Genomic DNA, 20,138 nt, shown 5'->3' with positions numbered 1-20,138 from the left:
CCTGATTGGATGACGAGGATTGTAAGGAGAGGCATCGCATCGCCTGATTGGACGACGAGGGCTGTGAGGGGAGGCATCGCATCGCCTGATTGGACGACGAGGGCTGTGAGGGGAGGCATCGCATCGCCTGATTGGACGACGAGGGCTGTGAGAGGAAAAATCGCATCGCCTGATTGGACGACGAGGGCTGTGAGGGGAGGCATCGCCTTCGGTTTTCGCATTTTCGTGGTTGGGTTTATGAATTACTAACCCCACAACCTTCGACTTTAACATCACATACATTCAATGGCGCCGGTTCGTTTTTTATTTTTATTTTTTTACATACAAAACCCGCTCTGTTCTTGCGTATGACAGCTTGGCTGCTGGGTTGCTATAATTTATTGTTAGAGTGACTGTGCCGCTGATGCTGTGCCCCTCTATCAGTACACTGGTATCCATTTCGCCGACCTCAGAAGGGTGACGGGCTGAGTCAACCCCACCTGGTGTTAATTCAGCGGCGAACGGGACTCAAACTCAGGACCCTGAGATCCTAAATCATCCGCTAAGCCAAACCAACCACTTGTCAATACTAGTGTGTGTGTGTGTCTGTCTGTCTGTCTGTCTGTGTATGTTTCCTCTAAAACTCCAAAACCATGAAACCTATCAGCCTGAAACTTTGCATGCAAACTAAGAAAACTCCAAGGAAGTGCAAGAGTGAAAATTGGGTGTTTGGATTAATTAAAACATCCCTTTTTGAAGGTAATTAACGGCCTTATTTAATTATGTCGTTCATCAGGCGTATCCTCGGCCACCTCGCTCTCTGGGGGTCTTAAGGCGTTTCCTGGGTAACATCACTGGGGTCTGAAGCCGCCATGTTTTTTGGCTTGCTCAACAATGCCTTGACTTGGAACAAGCCGCAACGATTTCTCGATGATAAAGTCGTTGTTTTCACTTTCCTCACTCATCGAATGCCTGTTCATCATAGCTGCGAATTGCTGGGTACATTGCAGTGCTTATAAACGCCCGGAGACGCTGGCATTCGTGGCTTTATTTCGTTTCTGCACATGCCATATCCTCGAGAATCTCTTTAACTAAGCAAATTCCAAAATTTAAGTTCCAGTATCGAACTTACAAGCAGTTCCGCCTCCTAGAAAAGTGTTCATTTGTCCAATTCAGACATTGCTTTGGCGTCTGCAGGAGGCGTTTAATATAACGGATCGTTGCTTGCCAAGCCAGCCGTTCCTTGTCAACCATTTCGTTGGAGTGCTTCCTTGAGTGCTAAAGCCACTTGGCGAGCACTCCACAAAATTCAAACTGTCACTGAATACCGTATATTGATCGACTTGAACAAAGGCCAGGGCCATTCGCCTGCGTTGGCCGCATGTTATTCTGTGGTGCAACAGGTGGTGCTGGCTCACTGAAAATGTGAAATTTTATTTTCCACGCCGTTTCTCTTTTTTGTGCGTTTTTCCATTATACGACCCATCGTGTCGGCACAGATAAATACAAATAAAAATTAAATGTTTCGTTTGTAAAAGATTCTCCAACCGTTTCGTGGAATGATTGGTGAAGCTACTTGGCGCGTGTTCTTCAAGCTTCAATGGCGATACGTCGGTTCCGTACTGGAGTTAGGAAGGCAAAATAAATTAAATGATCACAATGAGAAAAAAATGTTTTCAGTTGTTATGAAGTAATGAATCGCCACATCATGGCAGGAGAGCCGAGAGGTACGCATGCTCGCTCTCAACTGTCTAGACTGGGTTCGAATACCAACCCAGCTATAAACTATCATCCCAGTGATTCACAAGTTGGGTGATTCAGCAATGTGTGTGTGCCGTTAAACTGGACATCACATCTGCCGGAATCCCCCCCCCCCTCCACCTTCCTCTCTCCTTCCCTCCCCTCTCCTCCCTTCCACTCTCCTGCTCTTCCCATCTCTCTCCCCTCTCCCTCTGTCTCTCCACCCCCACCCCACCCTTATCTCTTTCTCTCTCTTCCCCCTCTGTTTCTCTCTGTCACCAAATGTATCTGGGCGGTGGTTGTGGCCGGATTGTGGTTATCTCCGCACGTATTTGGATGGTGGTTATGTCCGGATGGTGGTTATCTCCATACGTGTCTGGACGGTGGTTATTTCCAGATAGAACCTCCTCTCACACCACCTTGCCCTGCCCTCCCCTCATGCTGCCTTCCCCTCCAATCCCCTCACACTTCTTTCCCTCCCTTCACGCTGCCTTCACTTCACCCACCCATCCTCACTCCCCCCTCCTTCCTCGCTCCCCTCCTTCCTCGCTCCCCCTCCTTCCTCGCTCCCCTCCTTCCTCGCTCCCCTCCTTCCTCGCTCCCCTCCTTCCTCTTTTCTCCTTCCTCGCTCCCCTCCTTCCTCGCTCCCCTCCTTCCTCGCTACCCCACTCCTCAGTTTCCCTACTTCCTTGCTCCTCCACCCCTCTCTCTTCCCCTCCCCTTTCTCTCCTCCCCCCCTTCGTATACCTGTCATTCGGATGATCGCTCCAGTCATTTCCGGACAGTGGTTATGTGCGGACAGATCCTCCTCTCACACCACCTTGCCCTGCTCTCCCCTCACGCTGCCTTCCATTGACGTGTCTGGACAGTGGTTATGCCCAGATGATGATTATCTCCGCACGTGTCCAGACAGTGTTTACGTCCGGAATGACTCTCCCCTCACACTGCCTTACCTTGCCCTCCCATGCCCTTCCCTCATGCTGCCTTCCCTTGCCCTCCCCTCATGTTGCCTGCCCTCCCCTCATGCTGCCTTCCCCTCCAATCCCCTCACACTTCTTTCCCTCCCTTCACGCTGCCTTCACTTCACCCACCCATCCTCACTCCCCCCTCCTTCCTCGCTCCCCCTCCTTCCTCGCTCCCCTCCTTCCTCGCTCCCCCTCCTTCCTCGCTCCCCTCCTTCCTCTTTTCTCCTTCCTCGCTCCCCTCCTTCCTCGCTCCCCCTCCTTCCTCGCTACCCCACTCCTCAGTTTCCCTACTTCCTTGCTCCTCCACCCCTCTCTCTTCCCCCTCCCCTTTCTCTCCTCCCCCCCCCCTTCGTATACCTGTCATTCGGATGATCGCTCCAGTCATTTCCGGACAGTGGTTATGTGCGGACAGATCCTCCTCTCACACCACCTTGCCCTGCTCTCCCCTCACGCTGCCTTCCATTGACGTGTCTGGACAGTGGTTATGCCCAGATGATGATTATCTCCGCACGTGTCCAGACAGTGGTTACGTCCGGAATGACTCTCCCCTCACACTGCCTTACCTTGCCCTCCCATGCCCTTCCCTCATGCTGCCTTCCCTTGCCCTCCCCTCATGTTGCCTTCCCTCCCCACCCCTCCTCACTCACCTCCTTGCTCCCCAACCCCTCCTCACTCCCCCATCCCTCCCTCGCTCCCCCAACCCTCCTCGGTTTCCCTTCCTCCTCTCTCCCTCCACTCTTTCCCCTCACCCTACCTTCCCTCCTCTCTCCCTCCCTTCCTTCTTACTCCCCACCTCCTTAATTTTCCCGTCAGCGAAGCGACTGGTTGTATTTGCTAGTATATTAATAACTACCAAATACCACCCGTTGCTTTGCTGATGGGAATTGTAAGAGGGGGGAGAAAGAGAGGGGTGGGGAGAGAGGAGGGAGGGAGACTCCATCCAGACTTTCAAAACCAGCCTTGACAAGCATTGGTGGGATGTGGGAGGGAAGGATTCAAACTACCCTCAACCCTCACACATCCATGTGCATGTATAATTAGGCCTATAGTACAGTTTATAGGATGCAGTGACCGGGTGCTTCAGGATTATCCTTTATCCCGCATCTTATGATGATATGATGATGATGAATATTGAGGCAGCTGTCAGTTACCGATACACCGCTTAAATTAAAGTATGTATCAGAAGTATGTGTTACATGAACTAGCGCTTGCCAAGCTAGCCGTTCCTTATCAACGGTTTCGAATGCAGTGCTTGCTTGAATGCTCTCCAAGAAACTTGGCAACTGAACACACCCCAAGATTGCCTAAAATATTATGCTATGTGCAGGGTGAAACAGAAAGGATTAGATTTTATTGGTTCACGAAAAAAATATTTTCACGAAAAAATAAGTCACCACTATATTCGTTATTTGTTTGTGTCTGTCTGTCTGTCTGTCTGTCTGTCTGTCTGTCTGTCTGTCTGTCTGTTTGTCTGTCTGTCCCGAGCATAGCTCCATGGGTTTTGATCCGATCCTGATAAAATTTTGGTGGGAGGTTTATATCATGATCTAGTTGTGTTTTCCTGAGAATGGGCATGGTGTGCCCATTATGGGTGGAACCACGCCCAAAAAACGTGTTTTTAGGGGGTAGCCGATTTCAATTTGCATCTTCTCCTCGGGGGTTTGTCGAATCTGGCAGGGGTTTCGGTGTTTGGTTAGCCCAATGGCACTTGCATAGCCCCACGGAGCTCGACTTTTCATTTTCGTCCCAAGGTCAAGGTCACAAGGTCATGAACTTAGAAAATTGCGAATTTTGACATAAAAATCCATCTTCTCCGTGGGGGTTGTCGAATCTGGCAGGGGTTTTGGTATTTGGTTAGCCCAATGGCACCTGCATAGCCCCACGGAGCTCGATTTTTCATTTTCGTCCCAAGGTCAAGGTCACAAGGTCACGAACTTAGAAAATTGCGAATTTTGACGTAAAAATCCATCTTCTCTGAGGGGGTTGTCGAATCTGGCAGGGGTTTCGGTATTTGGTTAGCCCAATGGCACCTACATAGCCTCACGGAGCTCGATTTTTCATTTTCGTCCCAAGGTCAAGGTCACGAACTGAGAAAATTGCAAATTTTGACATAAAAATCCATCTTCTCCGAGGGGTTTGTCGAATCTGGCAGGGGTTTCGGTATTTGGTTAGCCCAATGGCACCTGCATAGCCCCACGGAGCTCGATTTTTCATTTTCGTCCCAAGGTCAAGGTCACAAGGTCACGAACTTAGAAAATTGCAAATTTTGACATAAAAATAATACGACCGCCCAAACTTTGAGAGCTTGGATGACAATATTTTTATGCATAATCTTGAGGTCATTCCCCACCTCATGTCTTGAAACCATTTTGCTCTATCTCGAACACTTTGCCCATGGTGCCCCCTTCAAGTTTGTTTTTACGCTGATTTCATCAAAGTCTGGATAATCCGAGGAGTGCGAAATGCCATATAGCCTATATGACGTTATATTGTTCCTGGAATGTTCCAGAGGAAGTTTTGCACCAAAGTTCATAATCCTTGACCTTTGACCTTTAAAGGCCACAAAGGTCAAATTTTCAAAGTTGTGGGAATCAAACCAGGTTTTCGACCTTCTTCGACGAACTAACTCCAATAAGCTATAGTGCGTATCCTGTTTCCTTGTTTTAATGTCTACAACATTGTTTTGTGACCTTTAAAGGTTATGCAAAGGTCAAATTTTGAAAGTTGTTGAACGAATCCGGGTGTTCGACATTTTGCAGCTAATAACCTGTCACTCGTACTACATCATGTTGATCATTTTTATAACTTGGTCAAAAATTATCACATTGTCTCATCCTTGACTTCTGAAACAATCTACATCGTCAAATACATCTTGTGAACCATCATCGTCTTCAGACTTGTTTTTTTTTTAGATCCTCCTGGAGGATCTCCTAGTCTTACTCACGTTGTTGTTCTTGTGTATAGTGGACTTTAATGTTTCACAGCCTGCAGTTTTCATCGAAACTTCCTGAAATTTGGCATATATATATATATATATATATATATATATATATATATATATATATATATATATATATATATATATATATATATATATATATATATATATATATACGTAAAAATACGCTGCGCGGACAGTAACCATCTCCGATGTTGAAAATTCCTCTGATAAAAAAGTTATAACGTCAAAATATCTCCGCTAATGGAAATCGCCTAAAAAATTATCTCCGAAACTAGGCAAGCTTTTTGAATTCTGTTTGCAGGAATCGAACAGGGCATTAGCAGAGATGAACTAGAGGGGGAGCACTCGGTAGAGTGCAAAACCTCCGCCGCCAATACTGCGAGGTCACTCAAGTGAACCTGATATCCTGTTCATTCAATTTGACGTCAACAGTGCTCACAGAGTTATAGTTTGCAACTTTCCCTATAACTTTTAACTTTTACATTCTCAATTCATTCGTCATAACTAGATTCCTTGAGACAGAAATTGATTTTACGTGGGTATATCCACCTGAAGTTCCAAAATCAGCCGCAATTATAATTTTGGCATGTTTTTTTGTTGGAAATCACTTATAACATGTAGAAATGCAAAAAAAAATCGAAATTTTGTTGAAAAAAAATTTGCAAATTTTTTTTTCTCTAACAATTTTTTTTTTGGGGGGGGGGGGGGGGTTGGAAATCACATAAAACATGAAGAAATGCAAAAAAAAGAAAATGAAATTTTGTTGAAAAAAAGTTGCAAAACTTTTTTTTTCCCTAACAAATTTTTTTTGGGAGGGGGGGGGTTGGAAATCACTTAAAACATGTAAAAATGCAAAAAAAAAATAAAAAAATTCAAATCTTTTTTCAAATTGGCCGCCATAAGGCCATATTGGATTTTGGACCAAGTCCAAAATCTAATGGCATGATCCTTGAACCAGACCTAACCCCCCACCAAGTTTCGTCGAAATCCGTCAAGGAGTTTTTCCGTAATACTGTTCACAAACAAACACACAGAAAGGGGTGAAAATCTTCGATGGCGGAAGTTAATTACCGCACATATGATACATCACAATGACGTCATATCAATTTTTATGACGTCATTCCTATTTTTTGTTTCACAACCCAGAGTTTTCATCGGATCTTCGTGAAACTTGCCATGTATATGCAGAAAACCCACGCGCAGGCAGTAACCATCTCCGATTTTGGAAATTCTTCCGAGAAAAAAAGTTGACGTCATAATATCACCGCTTATGGAAATCGCCTATATTATTATCTCCGAAACTAGGCAAGCTGTTTGAATTTTGTTTGCGGGAATCAAGCCGGGCATTAGCACAGATAATTTATCGCAAAATTGATACATCACAATGACGTCATATTCGTTTTTATGACGTCGTCGTCAAGAGGACGAGGATCTTCGCTCACTTGAGCTTGTTATTGTTGTAACTTCTTTAATTGACAAAAGAATGACACAAAACTGGCTGAATATTGTGCAGAAGATAATTGAACAACTTTTCATTGAAACACAAATATAGACAAAAAAAATACAAATAAAATATAACGCTAATTATTAATGATACATTCAAAATATGCAGATTTTTCTGTTTCGTCCTGTATATGAAGTGAAATATTTCAAGCGCGGTGAACGTAATGTTTGTTCCAAAGGTGGAATTCCACTTGAGGTGTATATTATTGAAAGGAAGCGTTTGGCCGTTGTGCCCTCATCTCTGCCTGAGTTTATTTTTCGTGCTGTAAAATTATCGCGTGAATACAACGATATGGAAGTCGTAATTAAATTACCAAATAAAAATGATTATAAATTGTAACCGAAGTTAAAATTCCTTTTTACGTCGTGAAAGGACTTCCTGATCGAAATGGTGTTTTTAGAACAACGGTCACAGCAGCTTTGAGGTTCGAATGAGAGTGGCGGGAGGCATTTGCGGAGTCGTTTATGATTTTGGTTTTATTTCCCGGTTTGTTTTCATTCTTCCATTTCGTTGGGATATTTTTCTTTGTTCTTATTGAGTTGATACATCGTGACTTTACAGCATGTTTAATATATATATATATATATATATATATATATATATATATATATATATATATATATATATATATATATATATATATGTTTTAATTTATTTTTCGAGGCATGAAATTGCATGCTTAGTTATGTTTGGAGAACCTTGACATTCTCAACAAAGTAACCATACTGATGTGTGAGCTTAACTGACGTTGTTTACGTGGGCTGATGACTGAGGTCTTCAACAAAGGCAAGGTGGACCAAGTGTTGTGGAACTCTTCTCGGATAATGTATGCTGGAAACAAAAAGTCGATGGATTATTTTGGCATGGCGGGTCTTATCCACCACCACCCTCTCGGGCAGCAACACTTCGTCTGGGCCACAAGGCTGACTATTTATTTATTTATTGGGAAATATGTGGAGGTGAAGACTTGTGGGCTGGGAGATGAACAAACAACAACAACTGCGCATTCACTTTTGATGAGACCCTCTCACAGACGTCACAGGTCACAGACACTATTGCTATGGGGATGGCTCGAGGGATATACGGGGGAATCGTTTTGAATAGTTATGTAATAGTACATGTTACAGCATTTCAGTCCTTGTATGAGAAGGAATCGACACAGTTTACCCGTGACTTCCATGAGTGAGGTAGGCTTCGAGATCCTTCCATGGGCAGACTGCGAGAGGATGGCGGTAATTCCCCCCCCCCACCCTCGAGAGCGGACAATTGGTGCGCTGTGAGCAGCCGTCGGCCCTCCCCTGCTGGGAGTTGATAAAACACGCAATGGGCCGAAGCTCGTGAGCTTGTCTTCCGGTGACCATATCCAGCAGAGCCGCCTCATAGCCACCTCCTGGACCTCTCTCTCCCTTCCCACTGCAACCTCCTCCCCCCCACACCAAACCAGATTTCCACAGGACCTCCTACTCTCTGCACCCAGTTTAGGTTTCCATGGCACGCTGGTTCAACAGCTCTCAGCACAGTGTTCAGCTGTTTGTGTTGCGCTGTGGTACACTGCGGTGACAAAGCCGGGAGATTGCGGAACGAACAAAGCCCCTCAAGGTCACATGCCAGCATGTCTTTGTGCCAAAATCGGGTATGAGCAAATCCCGCTCACCCCTCAGGTGTGTGTATGTGTGTGTGTATGTGTGTGTGTGTGTGTGTGTGTGTGTGTGTGTGTGTGTGTGTGTGTGTGTGTGTGTGTGTGTGTGTGTGTGTGTCGCGTGGTCCGAACTCAAACTCACATCCGGACCTGTGTTGTGCTGTGGAGGAGATTATGCGGCCGTCTCACAAACTATGTACTTCTGCACATGGGGAGAAGACATGCTGCAGCGCCGAAGCCACGTCCGGAGCGGAAGTGCTGCGGTATCGAAGCGACGTGGGATGTGTCACTGTGCAGTGCGGGTTTGGAGAAATCCGTGCATGTGTGCGAGTGAGAGGATGAGCATATCACTGGTGTGGGTACACAGTTAGCATGGACCATGGGGAGTTTGGAGGAACGTGTATTGTTTGGGGGGGGGGTGGCGTGAGGGGGGAGGCATGCAGGAAGGCCTTTGCCAGTTAGATAACATGGGTTTTAATTTTTATATGCTCCTGTCTGGTTTAAAATAGAACACTGTGGTTAAAAAAAAAAACTTTGCTGTTTGGATGTGTTTTATCACCCTGGTACGCTGCGCCCCCCCCCCCCAATGTTGCTTTCCACCCCATCACGCTGCCCCACTCTAACGCTGCCCTTACCCTCCCTTCTTACGCTCTCCTCCCCCCCTCACGCTCTCCTCCCCCTCACGCTCTCCTCCCCCTCACGCTCTCCTCCCCCCTCACGCTCTCCTCCCCCTCACGCTCTCCTCCCCCTCACGCTCTCCTCCCCCTCACGCTCTCCTCCCCCTCACGCTCTCCTCCCCCCTCACGCTCTCCTCCCCCTCACGCTCTCCTCCCCCTCACGCTCTCCTCCCCCTCACGCTCTCCTCCCCCTCACGCTCTCCTCCCCCTCACGCTCCTCCCCCCTCACGCTCCCCTCCCCCCTCACGCTCCCCTCCCCCTCACGCTCCCCTCCCCCTCACGCTGCCCTCCCCCTCACGCTCCTCCCCTCACGCTGCCCTCCCCCTCACGCTCTCCTCTCCTCCCCCTCCTCATGCTCTCCCCTTCTTATGCTGCCCTCCCCCATGCTGCCCTCCCCCTCTCATGCTGCCCTCCCCCTCTCATGCTGCCCTCCCCCTCTCATGCTGCCCTCCCCCCTCTCATGCTGCCCTCCCCCTCTCATGCTGCCCTCCCCCTCTCATGCTGCCCTCCCCCTCTCATGCTGCCCTCCCCCTCTCATGCTGCCCTCCCCCTCTCATGCTGCCCTCCCCCTCTCATGCTGCCCTCTCCCCCCTCATGCTGCCCCCCCTCCTTATGCTGTCCTCCCCCCTTCATTTCCTCCCAAATTCCCTCCACCACCCCACAACTCTCTGGAGGTCAAGGAAAGGAAGGAGTGTCAAAGAATGTGCGAATTTGACAAATGAAAGCTTTTTTTTCTTTTCTTCTCTTTTATGCAGTTGGATCTGTTGCTCAGATCAATTCCACAATTTGTCTCAGGTGAAGAGATTATAGATCTTATTGTATGTGTGGAAATTAAATAAAGGCACGAACCCGAGCGCGGCTTTTTGACGATTGAAGGAAAACGCTCTTCCTTCGCTTTTCTTCTCTTTCCCTCAGGCTAACCTCCTCTCAAAGCCCTTCCACCCCTCATGGACATCTTTGGACGGTGTCCGAGCATTGTTTAGTATAACCCATTTGAACGTGCAGTTTTAATGTACCCAATTTCCTTCAATCCTGCACTAATGCCAGCAAAAGTTGACCATTCCCCCTCTGGCCCACTTTCCCTCAAGTCCCCCTGTCAAACGCATCTCCAGAACAACCCCCACTACTCCCCTCTCTCCCAGGGTGACGAGGCCTCACCACACGTTGCTATACAACCCTCTGGGAGTGTATAGCAACGTGTGGTGAGGCCTCACCCCCCCTCCCCCCTTGCTCTCCCCCCCCCTTTTTATATACCATGTCGAGGCTCGTGTCAGAGCTAATACACAGAAACATATGGCAGGAGACGAGAGGTGGGAGAGGGAAGCACAAAATAGTGGGGATCAAAGACAATAGATCTGTGGAAGGGAGAGTGATGGGGTGGGGTACATGGGGTAAATAAGATGGACACTATCGGCGCTTTCAGGGTGAAGTTGATGGTACTCCAGGGACCCATTCCTCGCTCCCCCTTACTTACTAGCTCCCCTTTCCTCACCCCTTCTTCATTCTCCCCCCTTTCTCCCCCACCCCACCCCCCAACCAATCCTAATATTCCCATCAGCGAAGCACCTTGTTACCCTTTCATTGCCGAACCATAGCACATGGATGCTCCAAATTCTGGGTATAGGTACTTTGGAATTTGGGCAAGTTTTTAGCGACCATACGTTGGCCTTGACTGCTGTTTTGAGGCCAACAAAGGCCGCTATAAAGTGTATATTTGGATTTGGGCTCGGGCAGTGCTGCCGTCGGCCTGCAGGCAAAAGGTAACCACTATGAAGCCAATAACTCCATAGCTTTTCAATGTCCAACATGTCCCAAAATCCCCGCCGTAAAAGGTCACCCAGCCGGGCAGTGCCAGGTACCACCCCCCCCCTTACCCACCACCTTCAGGAAGTGGGTGTTTCTAGTTTTATTAAATGGCGTTTTGTTTTCCTCTGATAACATTCTGGGAGATTACCAGTATCTTGTTACCATTTCGCCTGAAATTCATGTTTGAAAGATATGTTAACTCAAGTTCTTGCCTGTAAGCCAGGTGGTTCAGAAGCTGTCTTTGCATGACTTGCATGATTCTGGAATTAACTTGAAGTTTATTTTTAACATCCCTTCTGAATTGTTCATTTTCATCACTGAATTGCTTTTTAAAATTATCGATCATCAAGTAATTGTTGGATGAATACCATTGAGCCAAGTGCACATAGATGATGGTGTGTCAAGTTTTATTGTTTCCACGTGAAATTGATGCCATGATGCCCAGTGCAATTTTTCATTTTTTTTATTCTTTCTTTAATGTGGTTTTGTAAGTGGTCAAAATGGCTCATTATAATGCTGATTAAATCCTGTCCAGTTATAATGGTAACAAGTGGTGCCAGGCACAACAAATCCCGCCCATTTAAGGCATAAAGTTATTTTGGGGATCAATTTAAATTTGAACCATGTTTTAGTTTTAATGGAAAATTTGTAATTTTGACCGATGACCATGACCCCCAAAACTTCGGACCCTACCGATCTTCACAAATATGCATTTTTCACTATAGGAATGGGTAGAATTATAAGTGACAAATAGAATAAGGTTCACTATAAGCTTAGTTTGAAGTAAATCAGATCATTTTTGATGAAGTTGTGAGCGAAAAACGATTTTGATCTTTTCTTGACCTTGACCTTTGATCCAATTGGACCCAAAAGTTAATGGGGTCGTCCAAGGTTGATTGCCCCACCTGTGGATTAAATTTGATAGTGTTTGCTAAAGCTGTTTTGCCGTAAAGTTGCTAACAGACAGACAGACAGACAGACAGACAGACAGACAGACAGACAGACAGACAGACAGACAGACGGACAAACAAACAGACAAATGAAAAATCGTGCTTAGCACGACACTTGGCGAATTACTTGACCTTTCCGTGTGGTGGTCCAAGCTGTAATGTCATGGAATGTGTGGTGTTTATTTGTTCGTACATTAATAAAATGACGTGACGTCACAAATAACAATTATCAGGTGCGCGTTGTCATGGTAACGGCAGCAGATTGAAAATTTTCACAACTCATTTAAAGCCACCATGTGACGTTCAACAACTTATCATCGGTGCTTGTTGCCTTCATTCTGATCGTAGAAAATATTTGAAAATACCTAGGAACATTGCTTTTCAACCACCTTTACAATCTTATCAGGTTTGAAATATGTTGTAAAACAAAATTTTTATATGTGTGTTTTTCATGTTTTGGTCGACCCTGACCTTGACCTTGGGTCAATTTCGATCAAACTTTGTACACATGTTAATATTACATGCATATATAGACAGTATAAGTTTCAATATAATAAGTGCAAAACTGTTTGAGAAATAGCCATGTGTAATTCACAAAATTACCCATTGGTTTATAGTGGGCGATAATATAAAGTGATGCAGAATCCAGATCCTGATCTTGAACATCACCAAAAGTCACATATCTTTTTGCACTGTGGATTTCTATCAGCTGTTAAAATTTCATCCAAATCGGTTAAGAATTGTGACCTGAAGAGCGAATAGAATTTTTTTAAATCACGCCAATAGCTAAAAACTTTGACGTCATACGCTTGCGAAAACTGTGCATAATTTGTACTAACATGCATTTTAAAACATTTAGATATTCAATTGAAGTTGGTATTGGCGTCAACAGGAAGTCGCTACGACTTCCGGTTTCTGAGTTGTGTTCAAAAACTTGTTTTCACCTTTTTTTGACGTAACGTCGTGACGTTAAGTGCAATTATGACGTGATTTGATCCCAGACTATTTCAGCAAGATTGGCTATCATGTGTTAAAATTTGAGAACGATTGCTTCACTAGTTTCGGCTGCACACGAGCTTAAATATTTTTTTAAAATGACGTCAATAGGCAAAACTTTTACGTCATACGCTTGCGAAAACTATGCGTAATTTGTAATAAGATGCATTTAGGAATCGTTTGGATATTTGAATGAAGTTTAATTTGGCGGTCACTGAGTTATGTCCAAAAACGTGTTTTCACGTTGTGTGATGTCACGTCGTGACGTTTTGTCCGATTAAGATGGGGTTTGGACGCGGACCGTCTCAGGTGGATTGCCTATCAGGTGTAAAAAAAATTAAGAACGACTGGTCCAGCCGTTTGTGCTGTAGACGACCGGACAAACAAACAAACAAACGGAACAGACCAACATACTTGACAAAATCGAAGATTTCGACAAGTAACAAACCGGACAATTACAATATCCCGCTCCCTCCCTCCGGGGGGCGGGATAATAAATGAAAAATAACGTTCATAGGGTATCATATTCGTTCTGGTTACAGGTTGCTATTTTCAAGTGACGCTTTTCATGTAATTCACTGCAAATGATTCTGAAGCCATGTTGGTCTAAACTTCCATGGAGCATTAGTTTGCACAATTTTTTTTTCTTCTTTCATTTCTCGTTCGTTTTCTTTCCTTCTTTGCTCAATGTTCACTCCATTAACTCTTGTCGTGCTCATGGGAGAATAATCGGCCAACAATTTTCATCATGAAATGCACTGAAACCTACTTTATATTGCTTACCAGCAAATACCACCCGTCGCTTCACCGACAGTAATACTAAAGGGGGGAGGGAGAAAAAGAGGGGGATAGAGTGAGGAGGGGTGCGAGGAAGGGAAGGCAGACGTGCGGTTGAGCGTTAATTACGATTCTGACCGTCTCGTCAAAATTATTCTGCATTGTATCACTGAAGATGGAAACAAAATAATATCTGAAATCCATTTTCTATCGGTCATACAATAAACACGAGTAGTTCGTGCGCCGTCAACCTGAGCGAGTGGTTGTGAACCAACATCCCATTGATTTCCATGCCTTTTTTTTTCCCCCACTGTCACATGCAGCTGTTTTAAAAAAAGATTAAGTGTGTGTGTGTGTGTGTGTGTGTGTGTGTGTGTGTGTGTGTGTGTGTGTGTGTGTGTGTGTGTGTGTGTGTGTGTGTGTGTGTGTGTGTGTGTGTGTGTGTGTGTGTGTGTGTGTGTGTGTGTGTGTGTGTGTGTGTGTGTGTGTGTGTGTGTGTGTGTGTGTGTATATGTTGTTCATAAAGCTGAACATAATCTCTCTGCTAACTCCCCTACCCCCATCTCTCTTTCTCTCTCTCTCTCTTTCTCTCTTTCTCTCTTTCTCTCTTTCTCTCTTTCTCTCTTTCTCTCTTTCTCTCTTTCTCTCTTTCTCTCTTTCTCTCTTTCCCCTCTCCGCCTCTCCGCCTCTCCTTCTCTCCTTCTCTCCTTCTCTCTTTCTCTTCTTTTCTCTTTCTCTCTTTCTCTCCTTGTCTCCTTCTGTCCTTCTCTCTTTCTCTCTTTCTCTCTTTCTCTCTTTCTCTCTTTCTCTCTTTCTCTCTTTCTCTCTTTCTCTCTTTCTCTCTTTCTCCCTTTCTCTCTTTCTCTCTTTCTCTCTTTCTCTCTTTTTCTCTCTCTCTCTTTCTCTCTTTCTCTCTTTCTCTCTTTCTCTCTTTCTCTCTTTCTCTCTTTCTCTCTTTCTCTCTTTCTCTCTTTCTCTCTTTCTCTCTTTCTCTCTTTCTCTCTTTCTCTCTTTCTCTCTTTCTCTCTTTCTCTCTCTCTTTCTCTCTTTCTCTCTTTCTCTCTTTCTCTCTTCTCTCTTTCTCTCTTTCTCTCTTTCTCTCTTTCTCTCTTTCTCTTTCTCTCTTTCTCTCTTTCTCTCTTTCTCTCTTTCTCTCTTTCTCTCTTCTCTCTTTCTCTTTCTTCTTTCTCTTTTCTCTTTCTCTCTTTCTCTCTTTCTCTCTTCTCTCTTTCTCTCTTTCTCTCTCTTCTCTCTTTCTCTCTTTCTCTCTTTCTCTCTTTCTCTCTTCTCTCTTTCTCTCTTCTCTCTTTCTCTCTCTTCTCTCTTTCTCTCTTTCTCTCTTCTCTCTTTCTCTCTCTCTCTCTTTCTCTCTTTCTCTCCTCTCTTTCTCTCTCTCTCTTTCCTCTTTCTCTCTTTCCTCCTCCTCTCTTTCTCTCTTTCCCTCTCCTCCGCCTCTCTTTCTCTCTTTCCCCTCTCCTCCGCCTCTCTTTCTCTCTTTCCCTCTCCTCTCTCTTTCTCTCTTTCTCTCCTCCGCCTCTCTTTCTCTCTTTCCCCTCTCCTCCGCCTCTCTTTCTCTCTTTCCTCTCCTCCACTCTCTTTCTCTCTTTCCCTCTCCTCCTCTCTTCTCTCTTTCCCTCTCCTCCTCTCTTTCTCTCTCCTCCTCCTCTCTTCTCTCTTTCCTCTCCTCTCTTCTCTCTTTCCTCTCCTCCGCCTCTCTTTCTCTCTTTCCCCTCTCCTCCGCCTCTCTTTCTCTCTTTCCCCTCTCCTCCGCCTCTCTTTCTCTCTTTCCCTCTCCTCCGCCTCTCTTTCTCTCTTTCCCCTCTCCTCCGCCTCTCTTTCTCTCTTTCCCCTCTCCTCCGCCTCTCTTTCTCTCTTTCCCCTCTCCTCCGCCTCTCTTTCTCTCTTTCCCCTCTCCTCCGCCTCTCTTTCTCTCTTTCCCCTCTCCTCCGCCTCTCTTTCTCTCTTTCCCCTCTCCTCCGCCTCTCTTTCTCTCTTTCCCCTCTCCTCCGCCTCTCTTTCTCTCTTTCCCCTCTCCTCCGCCTCTCTTTCTCTCTTTCCCCTCTCCTCCGCCTCTCTTTCTCTCTTTCCCCTCTCCTCCGCCTCTCTTTCTCTCTTTCCCCTCTCCTCCGCCTCTCTTCTCTCTCTTTCCCTCTCCTCCGCCTCTCTTTCTCTCTTTCCCTCTCCTCCGCCTCTCTTTCTCTCTTTCCCCTCTCCTCCGCCTCTCTTTCTCTCTTTCCCTCTCCTCCGCCTCTCTTTCTCTCTTTCCCCTCTCCTCCGCCTCTCTTTCTCTCTTTCCCCTCTCCTCCGCCTCTCTTTCTCTCTTTCCCCTCTCCTCCGCCTCTCTTTCTCTCTTTCCCTCTCCTCCGTCTCTCTTTCTCTCTTTCCCCTCTCCTCCGCCTCTCTTTCTCTCTTTCCCCTCTCCTCCGCCTCTCTTTCTCTCTTTCCCCTCTCCTCCGCCTCTCTTTCTCTCTTTCCCCTCTCCTCCGCCTCTCTTTCTCTCTTTCCCCTCTCCTCCGCCTCTCTTTCTCTCTTTCCCCTCTCCTCCGCCTCTCTTTCTCTCTTTCCCCTCTCCTCCGCCTCTCTCTGGACATATCCGGACGGGAATCTGTGTCCGAGCAGTATTTGTCTCCAGGCAGCTTGGCTCTGGACGCATCTATGCGGTATTTATGACTGGATAGGAGTTGTCTCCGGACTTGTCCAGACAAGAGTTTGTCTCCGGGTGGTGTTTATAGTATGACCGGTAGAAAATGGATTTCAGACATTATTTTGTTTCCATCTCCACTGTTATTCTATGCAGAATCATTTTGATGAAACAGTATGAATTATAGTTCATGCTCCACCACATGTCTGCCTTCCCTTCCTCTCACCTCACACTGTCTTCCCTTCCCCCACCCCTCCTCGCTCCCCCTCCCTCCTCTCTCCTTTCCCCTCCACCTCTTCACTCTCTACACTCACTCTCCCCCACCACTCTCTCCCTCTCCCCCTCTCTTTTTTGTCCTCCCTTTTTAGTATTACCGTCAGCGGTGCGACAGGTGTTATTTGCGAGTAATTAAATGCAGCCGTTGATTATCTTCAAAAGGGGTGTTTTAATTAACCCAAACACCCAATTTTCATTCTTGCACAAATTTGGAGTTTTCTTCGGAAGCATGCAAAGTTTCTGGCTGCTAGGTTTCATGGTTTTGGAGTTATGGAGGAGACACACATACACACATACACACATACACACATACACACATACACACATACACACATACACACATACACACATACACACATACACACATACACACATTGACATTTATTTGTATAGAATTTTATGCATTATATTAGAAGTAAAATATATCCTTTCTAAAGGCCCAGTCACACCTTGACGTTTAAGCCAGCTTATGCTGATTTTTGGAAAATTTGTGTAAAACGCTGGTACACGTCGAATACGTTATGGGTAAGTTTTGATAACATTGAGAGCATGCTGAAAAACACTGCCATACGTCGTAGTACGCTGGCTTTAAACGTTGTACTTTTTGGTTGTCCTTAAATTTTCCATGCTTGAAATTTTAAGACTTATGCCAGCGTATGACTCACACGTTCCGCATAACGCTGGCCATAAGTTGTTGGCACATGATGCGATCGTTGACACACGTTACTTGTAAGTTACTCGTAAGCCGAAACACGTCAAGGTAATGTTTAGCGTACCCGAAACTTATTTCTAACCTATGAGTAATGTGTTGTACGCACGATATGCGAACATTGGCACACGTCGACAAAAGTTACTTGTAAGGTACTCGTAAGTCGAAACTCGTCAATGTAATGGTTAGCGTCAGTGTTCCAGACTCCATGTTTTTTTTTTCTTTGGTATGACGGTGATGTTGACAGTTCGATTTGTAGTGCAGTTATAATATAATTAAAAGGCTGCCGCTCAACGAATTGAATCATAACCGCACTAGAAATCAAAGTGTCAACATCACCGTCATACTGAAGAAAAAAAAAAAAACAAAATAAAAAAACCATGGAGTCTGGAACACTGACGCTAACCATTACCTTGAGTGTTTCGACTTATGAGTAACTTACAAGTAACTTTTATCGACGTGTGACAACGTTGGCATATCGTGCGTGCAACTTATTCCCATCGCATGCGGAACGTGTTTCATACGGCAAGTACATTGTAAAATGTTTTACACGTTTATAATTTCAAGACGAACTCCACTTAATACGACGTATGATAGCGTACTTTAGCGTTCTATTCACGTATACCAAACTTACCAATACCGTATTCGACGTGCGCCAGTGTTTTAGACGCATTTTTCAGAGGTCGGCATACGCTGGCAAGATCGCCAAGGTGTGACTGCGATGTTGACACTTCCATTTCTCCAGCGGTTATGATTTGAATCGTTGTGTGGCAGCCTTTTAATAGGCTACGCCACGTGATCGTCGGCGATACGTGCAGCGCGCTATGCATAAGTTAGACTATCGTTGGACATAGGTTGTGAACTCCGACAACAGGCTAAGCATTCGTTGGTATAAGTTATCTAAAAGACAACAAAACGTTCTGTGTCCGTGACTAATATGTTATGCATACGACCAACCCGTTATGAATACGTCCGAATCTTTAAAAAAAAACATCAAAAGTTCAACGTAAGCCAGCGTTTTACATACATTTTGATACGTTGCCATTGCTGGCAAAACGTCAAGGTGTGACTGGGCCTTAAAGTGTGCATTTCAATTGTGTTCTATGCTGTTACATTAACCAAAAGGCTACAATCTGTGTTATGTTGATATCGGCAGAGTTAATGTGTTTATTGCTGTCATTGCTCTCTTGTTTTTTTTTTCTAGGTGTGCGAGACAAAAACGGTTTGAAAAATCTGGACCCAGTGGAAGGTCTCGTCTTTCAACTGGAGCTGCACTTTTCCTTCAATTCACCTTTCTATACCCCCTCACCCCCTCACCCTCTCCCTTTTCCATCACTCAATGGTACAGGGAAAGTACGTTTTTGGCTTCACAAGGTTGCAAATCCTTGTCACGTATTCTTCCAGGCCATCAGTACTGAAAACAAGCTGTGAACCACATCCAAAAGTTCAAACTTTTACAAAGGTTGCCTCAAATTATAGTGTTCAGGTGGAAGAATTTTTTTTGCCTCGGCAAACTTGAAGTTCATGGAGAAAAAACGACACTAGTGAAAGATGAAGCAAATCACGGATGTTTTTTGAAGCTAACTGGGGTTGATTATAGACGCCTAAAGAAATTGTTCCAATTGTAGAATGACTCATATTCTTCTGGAGGAGATGGCATTGATCAATTGTGCAGAAAAGAAAAGGAAAAAGCTCTACCATGGAAATTCTACAGACTGTTCTACAATGGACATTCTATGCACAAATGAGGTATTGCTTACTGGAAAGAAGTTAACAGATACAATGGCTGAGCTTGATGAAAGTTTTGAGGCAATAGAGGCATCGGGCTGTGATGTGGGGTACAGTTCAAAGCAAGTGCAGGATGATGATGATCAGGATGACGAAGTGGATGAAGAGGAGGAGAAAGAATATGCTGCAATTAAGTATTTGCTGCACATGGGAGGATCCAGTACGGTCAACAGATCGACAGTCATTGCTTCACCATCTGCCCAATCACCTTGTTCTACATTTGGTTCAACTGAAATCACAACATCCTCTAAGGTCAGGGTGCTGTCTGTGTGTCTGCGCGTGCGTGCGTGCGTGCGTGTGCGCACACATGAGGTCTGACAATAGAGTTCCAAGACTGATGTGTTTTTTTTTCGAGACAGGTGGCAGCACTAGCTTGGGTTTCATTTCTGGATGGGCATCATTATCTTCCTGTCAGTACTGTGTTGGCCGTTGTATCGATCGGTTGTGTTTTGTAGCCGTTACTGGAGTTTGGTTAAAATTCCAAGTGTTGCAATCGTGTTCTGAACACGAATGACAAATTTACGGAACAGAGACTCATCAAGAAGTTTTTGGTAAAATGAAACTGAAGTTGAAGGACATTTTCGACAAGTTGAAGCTGGCGTACGGGGAAGATTCAATGTCAAGATCGCGTGTGTTTGAGTGGGCCAATAGCCTTGTAGTTTTAGGTTGACGACGTGTCAAAAATAGTACAGAATTTCTGTTTGGTGCAAATGACTTCAGAACAACATA

General features: G+C 45.2%; 1 protein-coding gene across 6 annotated transcripts in view; it reads left to right on the top strand.

The window, feature by feature from the left end:
* Positions 1–273: 273 nt before the first annotated feature.
* The window catches only part of LOC147034762 (protein FAM178B-like), a 173,484-nt gene continuing 153,619 nt past the window's right edge, over positions 274–20,138 (top strand). For 2 of the 6 annotated variants that reach the window (XM_085888476.1, XM_085888448.1), the window contains exons 1-2: positions 7,460–7,574; positions 18,826–19,661. In XM_085888476.1, the coding sequence (XP_085744602.1) occupies positions 19,251–19,661 (411 nt within the window). In that variant the 5' untranslated portion in view covers positions 7,460–7,574; positions 18,826–19,250. Of the gene's footprint in view, positions 295–7,458; positions 7,637–16,635; positions 16,656–18,825; positions 19,662–20,138 lie in introns of those variants that run through there. The other 4 variants (XM_085888466.1, XM_085888487.1, XM_085888457.1 and 1 more) reach the window with 4 other exon arrangements.

Source organism: Eptatretus burgeri, chromosome 1, assembly GCF_056783735.1.
Source record: "Eptatretus burgeri isolate ZD-2024b chromosome 1, Ebu_testis_v1, whole genome shotgun sequence".
In the NCBI taxonomy this organism is placed as follows: Eukaryota; Metazoa; Chordata; class Myxini; order Myxiniformes; family Myxinidae; genus Eptatretus; species Eptatretus burgeri.
The sequence above is the reverse complement of the archived record's forward strand: the minus strand, read 5'-3'. Positions and strand labels throughout refer to the sequence as shown.